A 14,517-nucleotide genomic window follows, 5' to 3' on the forward strand; every position below is an offset into this window, starting at 1 on the left:
ACTCTAGCGGCAAACGAAATGTCATGGCGTTTGTTCAGAACAAAAATGTACATTTATTTGAATTGAATAGCGAGCGAGTGGTGGAGATGGGGCTTGCTTTGTGTGTTGGTAACTGTTTAGCATCAACCGAATCAACACTTTGTTTTTATTATATGAAAGAAACCCAAAGCTGTGAAGTTGATACGGATCGTGAGTTAAAATACAGGCATGCCTGTAAAACAAAAAATATTGCCATTATTGATTCAAGCAAAAAAGTAAAAATAATTTCTAAGGCTTGTGGTCATTCGGGTTTGCATCTTATTTCATGCAATGGGATTTTTGTTAACATTAATAATACGAAACTTAAAATAGAGCCTGGAAATAACTTTTTAAATATTGTGGAGTGTGGGAGCCTAGAAGGTTCAAGTTCTGTTTGTGTTTTTCAAGATTTTATTATTGGATTTTGTTATAAAAAGAAATATGAGAGAGGTTGGTACACCACATGCTCTGAGGGCAATTGTTTCAACATTTATACAAAAATGACTCAAAAACTTTTTGTAGACGGACCGTTGGAAAATATTATCAGTATTCAAAAAGGCAGGCATGTTTTTATTCTACAAAAAATGGCGCTTTAAGATCAGTATGCATGGCAGAAAATGCTATGATTGAAATAACATTTTTTATTCAACTTTGGGAAAACTTTGATTGGATTTTAAATGGTGCCGTGTACTACAAAAACGAATTGATCCTATTTTGTCCAGAAAAGCACAAAGATGTAGACACAGGTTTGTTGAAATCTGTACCGGGTGTGTTTGAGAGGATAAGAGTTGTTGAACTAGAAACTCAGTCTAATGTAATTCCGTTGGTTGTGCCAGAATCTTGGATGACCAACAGCAGCAATGATAAGTAAAACATGATTTAAACTGTGGTCCTAACGAAAATATACCTCAACAGGCTAGTGGTGGTATAGGAACAATTAGAAAGGTATGTTATTCTGTTAAAATTAATTGCAGGATGGATCACACTTACCTACATAATGGTATGTTATAAAAGGTAAAACGTATGAAGAAATTGCTTACAGTAGGTTTTTTTTTTCAAACACATACGCTGTAGGGCCTATTTAAGATGCTCAACGTTCCATATATTTTTTACTTGAAGTTTTAATGTTTGAAAATTCTTTTTCTCGAAACATGCTTTTTCAAACAATTTTTTGTACAATATTTGTTAAATCTTAGGTATCTGCAGCTATTATCTGCATTGGATACTTATTTAGCTTTATTGAAGTTTCAGAATTAGTATTCCTTGTTTATTTTATAATACATATTTTTATAATTTTTTATTCTATTACATTTTAATGGCAACTAACTAAATCAATGCCGTCTGCAATGGTACTAGCTAATAATATAATATCGTAGGCCTATTTGATTGTATTATTTATTTTTTGATTTTTTAAAACGTGTGCTAGATTTTTCTGGTGTGTGGACCCTTGACATACGTGCATAGTATGTTGCTGTAAACAGAAATGAACAGAATTATAAGAAAGTAACTCTTTAATAATCACTTATTAATTAAAATACACGTTGCCTTTTTAGTTAACTAAATTTTAATTTGAGCTTTTCATATATACATACACACACACACACACACACACACACATATATATATATATATATATATATATATATATATATATATATATATATATATATATATATATATATATATATATACTTTGTTTCTTGGGGGGGGGGGGTGAAACAACGAAGTGTCGCACCGGGTGACACCCGACCTAGCGACGCCACTGATGCTATGCGACTGCTTTAAGATCACATGACTGAATGATTTTACATTACTAAATAAGAAAAGCAATTAGGTAAACTTTATTAGATCTGTGTTATATATACGACAAAAAAGGTACTTTAGGCTTGCTGAAATAAAAACGTTAATGTTTAGTAGGACTATACGCCTATTTAATTATTGGAGACCTAATGTAACTATAAAACTATTAAACTACTGCAAAAATATTGTATTGTTCTTTCTTAGTCATACTATGTTGTTTTGTTGTGTTATTAATAAATTTGTATGGAGTTGGTTAAGTTCGTTGTTATTGTAGCTAAACCGAGGTTCGCTAGCTAGGGCTAGGGACAGCCAACCATCTAGGAGAGAAAACTCCAAAATCAAACAACTTCGGCTTTGGAGTTTGTTCTTGGATTAACAAAGGCTCAGAGTTTCTTTCAGGCATCTCTTCGAAGGGGCTGAGCGCCGCCCCCCCACCCCCGAAGAAATTCTACCGCCCCCCCCCCCCACCCCCGAAGAAAGTCTACCGCCCTCCCCCCCCCCCCCCCCCGAACGAAATGAAATTTTTATAGAAAATATATACTTTTACCAGTGTCCTACCCCTCCGAAAAATGTATCCCTCCTCCCCCCCACCGATGATTCCCCCCTCCTCCCCCCCCCCCCCCGCCGGAGAGAAAAGCGTCTGAAAGAAACACTGCAAAGTCTATGGAAGCAAATCACATAAGAAAAGAAGGATGCAACGGGGTCGACGGCATATATGGCGCATAAAGGTTAACAGTCAATACTAAATTGTATTGAAGAAAATACAATCGAACATACACTTTTAAACGAAGAAGAAGAATCGAAGTTAATGTAGTAATAGAAAAACTGATTTTTATCAAAAGTACAAACAGAATGATTTTATTAGGATTTTTCAACAATAACATTCAAACTATTGGTAGACTATACAGAGGCGTAGCGACTCTTCTCGGCGCCCGGGGACAAACTTTCGATTTGCACCCCCTCAAACGTTCGATTTGCACCTCTCAAACTTTTGATTTGCACCCCCCCCCCCCTCAAACTTTCGATTTGCACACCCCCTCAAACTTTTGATTAACACCCTCCCCCCCTCAAACTTTCGATTAGCACTCCCCCATTAAACTTTTGATTTACAACCCCCATCAAACTTTCGATTTGCACCCCCCCCCCTCAAACTTTCGATTACTTTTTCCAACCCATTTTGGCGTCCCCTAAGGTCGGCGCCTGGGGAGATATGTCCCCCCTGCCCCCCCCCCCCATCGCTACGCCTCTGAGACTATACAGTATACAGGACATAAAAGATAAATAAAAATTGGTAGGCTAATAATAACCGCTGAAGCAGTCGTCACAAAGAGAATCTGGCCACTTGTTATGTGTAGGAACTACTAGACATTATTTTGGGAAGATTTACAAGGGAAGCCACTCTCAATTTCTAAGAAATATGAACGAGTTTGAAACAGTCTGAAACAACTCAGTTGAACTCCGTGCCGTTAAGTCATTACTTTTAAATTCAAAACCAAATTAAAACACAAATTCACTGTTTCTAAAATCTATAGATTATAGATTCTGATCTAGACATCTAGATCTTCTAGTTTAGTAGGCCTACAACATTCATTATAAAAAATAAATAAAGTAAGTTGACTGTAGTAAGTAGTAAGAAGTACTGTAAGTACTAGATCTAAGAAGTAGGTAGATCTAGTTAAAGTAGGCCTACTTGTATTTTGTAAGAAAGTAAAAAAAATCTAGATCTAGAAGGCTAGGCCTAAGTTAAATTTTGCTGTTTTGAGAAATAGGGAAGTTTACTCACTAGGCTTAGGCCTATTTATTATAATTTAATATTTAATTTAGTTTATTAGGCCCTACCCTACTACTAGACTACTCCGACTTTGTATTAGCAGTGTTTCTGGCTAGCAGTAGAGCACTCTACAACACGACCCCCCCGCCGTCCTTGTGTGTATATAGTAGAACATAATAAAATTATTATCCACTGAGGACTGTATCAAAGTTACTTTTAGCTGGTTTTCTGACCCAAGCCCTACCTATTATACAACAGTAGTAAAAACTCCAATCATTGTCTATATTCTTGCTTAGAAACTAGGAACTAATAGTATCATTCAATTCTTAGTATTATTAAATTCTTAGCCTAACGTGTAACTATTAGCTAAAGCAGGAAGTACACATTTACTAAAACTACCAACCATAATGTCAATTAAATTGATATTAAAATCTTTTTGAATTTTAATTAAAAGCACTAGGCCTATAGTCTATAGGCCTATTATTAATTAAATAACCAGTATTCTTGTGTATTGGGTCATTGAACTCCCCACTTAATATTTACTCGTAAAAAACATTGTAATCAGGCAAAAAATTAATAACCTGTTCAGTTTTTCATTTTAGATAGAAAATAAAACTTAAAATTAAAACATGATCTATTCAACATAATTGTTTTAAAAATATTAACATAAAATTAATATTAATCCTTAGTCAAAAAAATAAAATGAAGCCAGTTATAGTAACTTATAGTTATATTGTTAAAGTAAAATTTCAATTCTGAAATAAAGGTAGGCATTAAACACAATTTCTAATTTTAGTGTAAAATTTTTGCAGCTATCCCTATAGTTAAAAGCATTCTTTGTAAATGTAATGTCTCACAAGTAAGATGTCTTGAGTAAGTGAACTAAAAACTATTGCAGTGTAAAACTTCAAATCCATGCAACAGCAATGTTTGTAATTAAGGGGAAATAACTGATATTACTAACTTTATAAGTTCCATGTTAAGTTAGCCAGATATTAAGACTTGTTTGTATTTTAAATTTACTCATATTAATATACTATCATAATTAACATCTACCTGACACATTTTATGATCAATTATACCTAAATACATACGTTAAACAAACAACCACATTAGAGAATATTGCTGTTTAGGTTAAAATAATTTGTGAAACTTCACAGGTTGTTTTAACATTGTATTGTTAACAAGATGGTCAAATCAATCCTTGCTTGTGGACTACAAGAATGTTTGAGTAAAGAATGGATGGGAGATAACTTCAGTGACTTTAGAGTTGTGGTTGATGGCTCACAGTATTTCTGTCACAAGTTTATTCTAAGTGCCTGCTCAACTTTCTTTAAGACTTTGTTGAGTTCGGATTTCAGAGAAAAGAAAGAAGAATGTGTTGAGTTAAAGAACATGAGTAAAGAGACTTTTGATGTTATAATCAATGCAATTTACAAAGGTGTTGATGATCTGACAAAAGACAACATCATTAGTGTGTGGCAAGCTACTCATATGTTGCATATACCATTTCTTATAGAAGAATGTGAAAGATTTGTAGTGGAAAATATGTCCCAAGATAATTTTGTTACATTTTATGAAATTGCAACGCTTTTGAACTCAAAAAGTGTGATTTCTTTAGCAACAGACTTCATAAAAAAACATTATGAGCAATTTATTGAAACCGATACCTTTCTTGAATTAAAGCACTCTGTATTACTTTATTTGATTGATGATGATTGTCTTAATGTGTTGTCTGAAGATGTTGTTTTAGATTCCATCATTAATTGGGTCTCGTATATAAATTACAAGAGCTACCAAACAAAAGACTCAGGTAAAGATAATTTAGTGACATCATCATCTGATTTTGCAAGCAAGGAGAATACTGAGTGTGATTTATCTATATACAATCAGCTGGATAAAACTGCTAACTCCAAATTAGACTCAAACAAGGAAATGATGGACAGAAAGCAGTATCTTGTTGGATTGTTGACAATGGCCAGACCATTTTTAGCCAGTCGAAGCTACCTCGAAAACCTTTTAATAAATCCATTGATAAGGGAGAATGAGAAAGCTCTTAAGATTGTGTACGAAGCTTTGTTGTACCAATGGACATCTGTTTCTTATTCCCGTAACTTAGTGATCCCACATAGAAAATGCAGCGGTAAACGAAATGTCATGGCATATATTCACAAAAACAAACTGAACTTGCTTGATGTAGAAAGTTTAAGAACATTTGAGCTTGATTTGGGTTTAGTGTTAGGTACTTGTTGGGATAATGCTTCAAAAGATGGTCACAGAAGCATGGTGCTAGCATCAATTGAGTCCTCACTTTGTTTTGTGTATTCAAACACTGGTAAAGTCAATTGTGAATTCAGTAAAAGAAATCACCTTTGCTGTTATAAAAATCTTGCAATTATTGATGAAAATAAGAAGGTATCCACACTTAAGACATTTTGTGGAGAGTCTCCACTTGAAATAGTATCAGTAAATAGAGATTTTATTGCTGTTGGTGATTGTACATTTAAAACAGTAATGGAAGATGGTGCTTTTAGCTGTGTTGACTTTAAGTTCTCATTACCTGTAAGTTCAGTATGTGTTTTTCAAGATTACATTTTGATATTTTATAACAAAAATGGTACTTCAAAAGTACAATGTTGCAATATGTCTACAAAGTCTTCTCAGGAAATCGACTTTGACAGCCAAGTAAACACAATTATAACAATTCAAAAAGGAAGGCAAGTGTATATTCTTCTACAAAGTGGTACTTTGAAAGAGGTAGAAATTGCTAAAAACAGTACAATTAGTTTTAAGCTTGTTACTCAACTTTGGACCAGTTTAAATCAGATCTTACTTGGAGCAGTATGTTACAAAGATGAGTTATTGCTGTTTTGTTCTAAATACTCATTTTTGCGCCTTAGTTTGTTAAAATCTGTACCTGGGATTTTTGAGTCCATAAGAGTTATTGAAGTAGACAGCGACTCAAACATAGTTCCATTAGTGGTCTCAGAATCTTGGTGCTCAAAACTAATATAATCCCAAGTTTGATGCTAGTTTTTTGTTATTGTTTTTTTAAGGTTATTATTGTTAATTTGAAACTGTTTTAACTAGAGGATACAATCTCTTGATATGCATACCCTGAGTTGTCATTAAACAAAGTTTGTAAGTTTAGGCAAACTTTGTTAACTAGTAACTTTAAACAAGCGCTCAAATAAGAAGAAAGTTAAAGAATGTTGCTTATGTTCCCAGAGATATTTGTCTTGTTTAAGTTAAATATTTGTACCATGAAGAGATGCAAATCAGCATTACGGGTTATTGTGTCAGTAATTATATTATAATGTGCATCCTTTTTATGTTTTTGCTTATTGATGTCACTGAATTATTATTGAATATATAGGTTTTTAAATAAGATTTACATTACGGTAGTCTAGTCTTGTTAGAAAACAAATATTGCTTACTTTTTTTAACATAAACTTGTAATGTAGGCTACATGTGGTTTACAGTTAAAATACCAAAAAATGCAATTACTGATTTTACTTAGCTCTACTGCTTGCCAAAAATGAAACTAATAGACAGATGTACTAATACTTTTTGAACTGTTCCATTTCATCAATAAAATGTTAAATATTTGTTATTATTTGGAAAAAAGATTGTGATCAATACTGATTGTTAAAACATTTTTTATTGTTGATTTTTTTGTTTTGTTTGTTAAATAGACCTTTGTTATTTATCATTTTAAAAGAAATAAAATATTGAACTCTAAAAACTAGTTATTAAATTAGTTTAAAACAAAATGGAAAATCCAAAAAAAGTACCTCATTAAACTTACTATTATATGAGTGTTACTTTTAAAATTTCTTGAGGAAATAGCCCTATGTAATTAAAATTTACTCTCTACTTTTGTCTCATATGTTATAAGAAATAATGAATAATAGTTTCTCTGCTTATTTATCCAACCTTTATAAATTAAGTAGTTTAGGAAAAGTAAAAATAGAGAAAATCAAAGGTAATCTACCAAGGTCTACTTTAGCCTGCATCACTTTTTTAAATATAAAGAGATAAAGGAATGTGTTGAAATTGTGTACAAATAACAATGGATGTAGCCCAACCTAATATACCTCCAACCATTAATTTTTTGAGCATCAATATAAAACTACAGTGAGTCAAGTGAATAGCTTTTTACTCTCAATGGCCTAATACATCTTATTGCTTACCTTCAATACACTGTGTATAAGCAAATAGTTCAATAGTTGATAAATTAAACAATACAATTAAAAAACTACTTGAAAATAAAAGAAATGCTATCAGAGCAATTTACAGCAAGTTGTAGAGAACTGTCCTTGACAGCAAATGTTTGTTGTACTGATGAATGAAAACTTTGTACTGGAGGTTGTGCGATACTGAAAGCCCAGTCTGTTCATTAGTTTCATCATTAACTTTTTGGCTGAATTACAAGTGATCTGTAAACATACTGCTGGGGATGACATGGAGAAGAGAAGATGAAAATGTATAGGGCAATGACTTCATAAAATATAGTTGATAATTTATGACTATGTACAGTCAATTAAATAGAACTCCTTCCACTAAAGAAAACAAAAACTATTATTAAAAACTCAATGGGTGACCTTAAAAAGCTGACACCACAAAATATGTATAATAACATCAGGAAAATGTTATTCAAAATGCATCTTTGTTATAGCTGCTTTTGTTGTGAACAAGAGTAGGATTGCACTCTATAGGTTTTCTATAAACACAATATTCATGAAAATGAAGGGAATTACATAAAATTAGCTGTTTTGAGTATAGCTTTTGGCACCATCAAGTTCATACGTCTTAAAGGCAAGTGTTTTGTTTGATTTGGAACAGTTTGTTTACCCTATTTTAAGATGAATAAAATGTTTATGTCATCTTTGTCCTGAGAATGCTCTAAGATGTCTTAGGTAGAAAACAGCTCTCTCATGTCTTCACCTGTGTTAGATATACCACATACACATAGCAGTTTACCACTAATAATCACTGAATCTTTAACATACTGGCAGTAACTTATTTCTTTTCAAAGAGTGATTTTTGTATTTATAAAAAAAAATATTTAATTCTTTGTTAGTAATTTTTAATTTTTTTATAAAAATGTATTCCTTTTTCTAACAAGTATTTCTTTCTTCTATATAGATATAATCTCAACAAGATGGTGAAGTCAACCCTTGCTTGTGGTCTACAAGAATGTTTGAGTAAAGAATGGATGGGAGATAACTGCAGGGACTTTAGAGTTGTGGTTGATGGCTCAGAGTATTTCTGTCACAAATTTATTTTAAGTGCTTGCTCCTCTTTCTTTAAGACTTTGCTGGGATCGGATTTTAAAGAAAATAAAGACGAACGTGTTGTGTTAAAGAACATGAGCAAAGAGATTTTTGATGTTATAATCAAAGCAATTTACAAAGGTGTTGATGGTCTGACACTAGACAACATAATTAGTGTGTGGCAAGCTTCTCATTTGTTGGATGTACCATTTCTTATAGAAGAATGTGAGCAGTTTGTGATGGAAAATATGTCATTAGAGAATTACATTAAATATTATTCAATGGCAAAACTTTTACATTCAGAGAATGTCATTAAGTTTACAATTGGATTCATGAAAGAAAATTTTGAACCTTTTTGTGTGACTGAAACATTTCTAGAATTTTCTTTTCCAATGTTGTTTTCCTTTGTGGATGATGATAGCCTTAAAGTAAAATCTGAAGATTTAGTTTTAGAATCAATCATCAACTGGATTTCTTATGTACAACATAAACCACCTCAAGTAGAAGACAATGGCACTGAAACAAACAACACACAAGCAACTGATATAGAAGAAACTGATGAAATACAGAACTATAAGAGCCAGGAGAAGTTGAGCAATGAAGAAGATAGCCAGAAAATAGACAGGAAAAATTGTCTTGTAGAACTGTTATCTACAGCCAGAACATTTTTAGCCAGTCGAAATTATCTCGAGAATTTACTGATTCACCCTTTGATAAAGTCATGCGATGAAGCGCTTGCAATTGTACACGAAGCTTTGTTGTACCATTGGAGATCCCTTTCTTTTCCTAGTAACTTTGTCATCCCTTATAGAAACTGCAGTGGTAAACGAAATGTCATGGCATACATTTGCAATGGAGAAATCTATTTATTTGACCTAAACAGTGAACGCACTTGTAAACTTGAATTGCAAAGTTACGATTTTAAAAGTAAAAGTGTATGTGCTTTAGCTTCCATTGAATCAACTCTTTGTGTTATATATTCAAATAAAAATTTATCTGAGTGTGATTTTGGTAAACTGAAATATGCTCACAACTGTGAAGGAAAAAATATTGCAACAGTTAATCCATCAAAAAGTACATCAACTATTGGTAAATTATGTGGAAATTGCAGTTTTCGATTTACTTCACTAAATGGTACATTTGTTATTGTAACGAATGAACCAGTTCACCCAAACAATTCATATGATAAATGTTCAAACTGGATTCAATTGTGGAGAAGTCCGTATGTCACTCCAGTTGTTTATCAAGATAATATCTTACTGTTTGACGATGGATATTATGATGAGTCAGACGTTCGTTGTAACAATCTCTACACCAATTTGACTCAAAATATAAAGATAATGGGCCCCACAAAAGATATCATAAGCATTCAAAAAGGCAGGAAAACTTTCATCCTTCAGACAAACGGATCTTTAAAATCCGTAGAAACCACTGGTGATAATAAAATTCAGTTCACATTTATTATTCAACTGTGGAACGACTTTGACTGGATATTAAAAGGAGCAGTATATTTCAAACAGGAATTAATCTTATTTTGTTCGGCAAAGCCAACCGATGGGAAAAGTTTTTTAACGTCTGTGCCTGGGCTTTTTGAAAAGATTAGAGCTGTTGAAATAGAAAGCCAATCAAAATTAGTTCCTTTGGTTGCGCCAGAATCATGGTGCTCTTACTTGCAGCACTGAGGTCTTTTATTTCCCTGGATATTGTTTGAGCAAGTATTACAATAGTGTTTTTTTAAATGGATCACATGCATGTGAATGTGTAAGTGAAGGGGTCACAATTTGATAGTTCAGAGTATTTCCGTCACAAATTTATTCCGAGTGCTTGCTCCACTTTCTTCAAAACTTTGTTCTAATCAGATTCAATAAACAGAAATGTGATGGGTCAAAAAACAAGACTTTTAAATCTAAACAAAAATTAAATAGTTTAGTTAAGCCGTAGGCATATTAACAGTAAGAATTTTTGTTTGTAAAATGATAAACATGTGTTAAATTATGCTTGTTGCGTTGTTAATATTATCCTTGCAATATTTCATAATTGCTATCGAATACGGTTTGCTGTTTTTTGTTTTTTTTCTTTATTTGTTGCCTAATATTACAAATAAATAATGCTTGTCATTGAAAACTTGTATAAATTAAATGTTTCTACTTTTAGTTGTTGATAATGATAACTGTAACAATATGTATTTTGGGTAAAAGGAATCTTATACTCTGTAATTTAAAAATAATAAATCCCTGGTTAGGAAAGGATTCTCAGTTTCTGGTATTTTACTACCTATGTTTTCCATTTGTTATGTCCGGGGGATTATGTAATTCAAGAGGGTGAGCAGTGTTAAACATAAATAAAAAGCAATTTTTATTTTGGCAGCGAACATTATTTGGCACACAACAGAAGAGAACCTACATACTTAGCTTCCTTAAGGGTTTTACAGCTAGTAATTCAGTGGAGGCGGAGGTCAAGATTTCTAACCCGAAAATCTTGAGTTCGTGTCGTTTACCCGAGGGCGTAAGTTGCCCACGACTCCACCCAGTTGTCTGGGAAAGTATAAAATGTCTCGGCATCAGACTGACCAGACTATCAAGTGTATTTAAACATCAAGTGTATGTTTAAATACAATTTAATAAAAGTACCATTTCGAACCTGATAGTCCGTGTTGCAAATGAAGTAGAATTCACCTGTTTCGGTGACCTCGGCCGGCGTTAATAATTTGTACAGTAATCGCTCGCTATAACGCGGTACACCTTCTATAGCCATTGTACATCTCAGACTTTAAAAGAGTTTTAACAAATTCTGTTGTTTGCAATGTAACCCGTCATGTATAACCTTGGTAACTCTTGTATTTATCGTGTTGTCGATTTCAACGCCGTCACGTTGTAGACACGCCCCTAAATACAATATTGATGACAGATGATTGACAGCCGTAAGTGATTGGTGTAGGTAATTCATAGTTCAGGACAACGCTAAAGTTATAATATAAACAGTCATTGATCCTTCAATAGGGGGCGCTGCAACATCTCTAGTGGATACTAGAATTTCTTCCTTTCAGTTTCTTTAATATGAATGAAAATAGTGAGTTAATCGTTCTTAACCATGCGATTTTAATATTTGATTGATGTTTTATAAGAGAGTCCAATAATAGAATCATCATCTCGTTCTTAATTTTAGTGTTGGAAGAGATTCCACTTTAAGTATTTTTGTTGTGCTTCAATAGCCTTTGTCCGACCAAGAACAAACTACAAGGCAGCTGTTGTTTGATTTTAGAGTTTTCTCTCTTAGATTAGTGACTGTCCCCAGCAAAAGAGCCTCCTCTGCCCTCATCTGGGGTTCGAACTCAGGACTTTCCGGTTCAGCATCCATGAGCTTAACCAACCTCCTTAGAATCCTCTAAAGAAGGGATTTTAGGTTACTGGTAATTAAATAACGACAATGCTAGCCCTTTCCTTAAATCCTAACCCTAAACCTAGTCCTACCCTTGCATCTAAGACTAATTTCTAATCATAAACCTAGACAAGATAGCATTACTGCTATCGAACCAGCACACCTATTTTCAGAAGAGTCTTTTATCAGACGTCGGTATTCTCAATTATCCTAAGATTTTTATCTTTTTTTTTATGGTTTGAATTAGGGTAAGAAATAATATTCACTAACGCGAAAAAATACAATATAGTCACAGTATAGTTTAAAATGCTAAAAGTAATTTTGATTTTAATTTTAATTCCATGATAGGTTTACAAATTATTATTTCATTATTAAATTTAAGGCGTCTCTACTAGAAATTACAAGGTTAAACATTCATTAAAATGTAATCACTTTCCTATATTTAATGTTATCTCTATTCATTTTTAAAATGACCTTCTTAATTGGTTTATGATTATTCACTGACTAGAGCTAGATTATACATTAAAATATATCGGGCTGTATGTTATTCTTATTTTTTTCAAGGTAAATATCAAGGTAATTAAATTCTCGTTTGTTTATCGCCTACAGCATTGAATCTAACTTTTAAAAAATACACGCGTATTCAGTGTGTTTATATATTCATCTTAGATCAACAAATTGTTTTTTTTCATTGAAGATCTAATAGGAAATTACCGTTATTATCTATCAGGAAGTTAAAACAAGGTGAAATTGGTATGTTAATTTTAAAAAAAAAAAAAGGCTTTTATTATTAATACACTACATTTTGTTTTTGTCTTTTAATCCTTTTTTTGGGCTGAATTACATTTTTATTTCATAAATGCGAAATTTGTCAATACATGGAGAGCTAAATTCCATTTATAATAAATTTAAAATTAATATGTCAGGTTAACTTATGTTTCAATGGCCGTGCTAAAGCACAGATAATAGTAAGTTTATAGTAAGTAATACATTTTAATATAAAATTTATGATTTTTAAGCAATGTATTCTTCATTACTATAGGCTACTGCTGCTTATTACCATTCTGTGTATATTACGGAAAAACAGTAGATTTTAAACAAAATCCTAATGAATATTTATGAGCATAATACAGTTGATTATAAAATATTTTTTTTTCGTTTAAACTGAATTTTTTTTTTCGGGTTACCAGACTGAGGGATGGTGCACATTATATTGGGGGAGGGGGGGGGGGGTGGGGGAGGTGGGTGGGTGAGGTGTTGGTTTATTTCGATTAAATTGTGTTAAATCAAATATGTTAATAAGAAGTAATTTTATATTAAAAATAAATATTAAAGTGTTTAGGGGGTAAGCCATAAAAGATGTCACGCTGTTTTGACGACATTTTACCTCCCCTCCGTCACACATTGTCACGAAAAACCAGACCCCCCTCCCCCGCTAAAAAGACGTCACACCTCAGCATAGTACCACCAAAAAAATTGCAGTTGAATCGACATTTTGACTTAGCTCAGTCAACATAGAGTCAATGTTTATTACATTTCTTTTACAACGTATTAAAATAGTTTTCTATCTGGACCCCCCCCCCCCGTCATCACACTTCGTCATACAATTACGATTCCCCCCCCCCCCTCCTTCCCCTATGAGTGTGACGACATTTATGGGCGACTCCTTACTGTTTAGAATTGTTTTGATAAATAAGTTGAAGCAAATAGCAGAAACTAGTTTTTTAATTGATTAAAAAAAGACAATACTATTCAAATAGTAGGTATATATTTTATGAATAAATTAGAAGAAAACGTTTGTCAAAAGTTGGTTGATTTGTGGACTTTAATACTAACAAGCTTTCTTGGTGTCTACAATCACCTATGCGTTAAGATAGTTTAACGTTTCAAGTCTTTATGAATCAAGAAAATATGGCCTGTGTATACATTTGCTTCTAACCACTTTAATAAATTTATATTGCTGATGAAATCAGATTGCAGACCTATGTTTAGCTAATGACATCTCTTCTCTCTCACCTTCTATTTTACTTTACTTGTCTTTAAACACATTGGTAGGAATTTATGAAATGACAATATGAACAACCACTGTTTTCAAACTGTTTATAAGAAAACTGACTTTCATTTAAATAAATTTGATAGATGAAGCACGCATCAGAAAACCATTTCTTTTTTTTTTAATTTAAAATTATTTATACTTAAATAAATTACTGGTAACCCGGGTCTTGAGTTCGAAACCGGGTCAAAGTCAGTAGAACGTCCCTGAATCCACCCAGC

General features: G+C 32.6%; 1 protein-coding gene across 1 annotated transcript; it reads left to right on the forward strand.

Annotated features, from left to right (window-relative positions):
• The first annotated feature begins 3,071 nt into the window (after positions 1 to 3,071).
• Positions 3,072 to 6,905, forward strand: LOC131940460 (uncharacterized). The gene is made up of 2 exons (XM_059299114.1): positions 3,072 to 3,426; positions 4,750 to 6,905. Exon 2 carries the CDS (start codon positions 4,778 to 4,780, stop codon positions 6,602 to 6,604), a length of 1,827 nt encoding a protein of 608 aa, XP_059155097.1. The 5' UTR covers positions 3,072 to 3,426; positions 4,750 to 4,777; the 3' UTR covers positions 6,605 to 6,905.
• Positions 6,906 to 14,517: the final 7,612 nt, after the last annotated feature.

The sequence above is a fragment of the Physella acuta genome, unplaced genomic scaffold (genome assembly GCF_028476545.2).
Source record: "Physella acuta isolate Inbredline_101_S28 unplaced genomic scaffold, ASM2847654v3 ptg000318l, whole genome shotgun sequence".
In the NCBI taxonomy this organism is placed as follows: Eukaryota; Metazoa; Mollusca; class Gastropoda; family Physidae; genus Physella; species Physella acuta.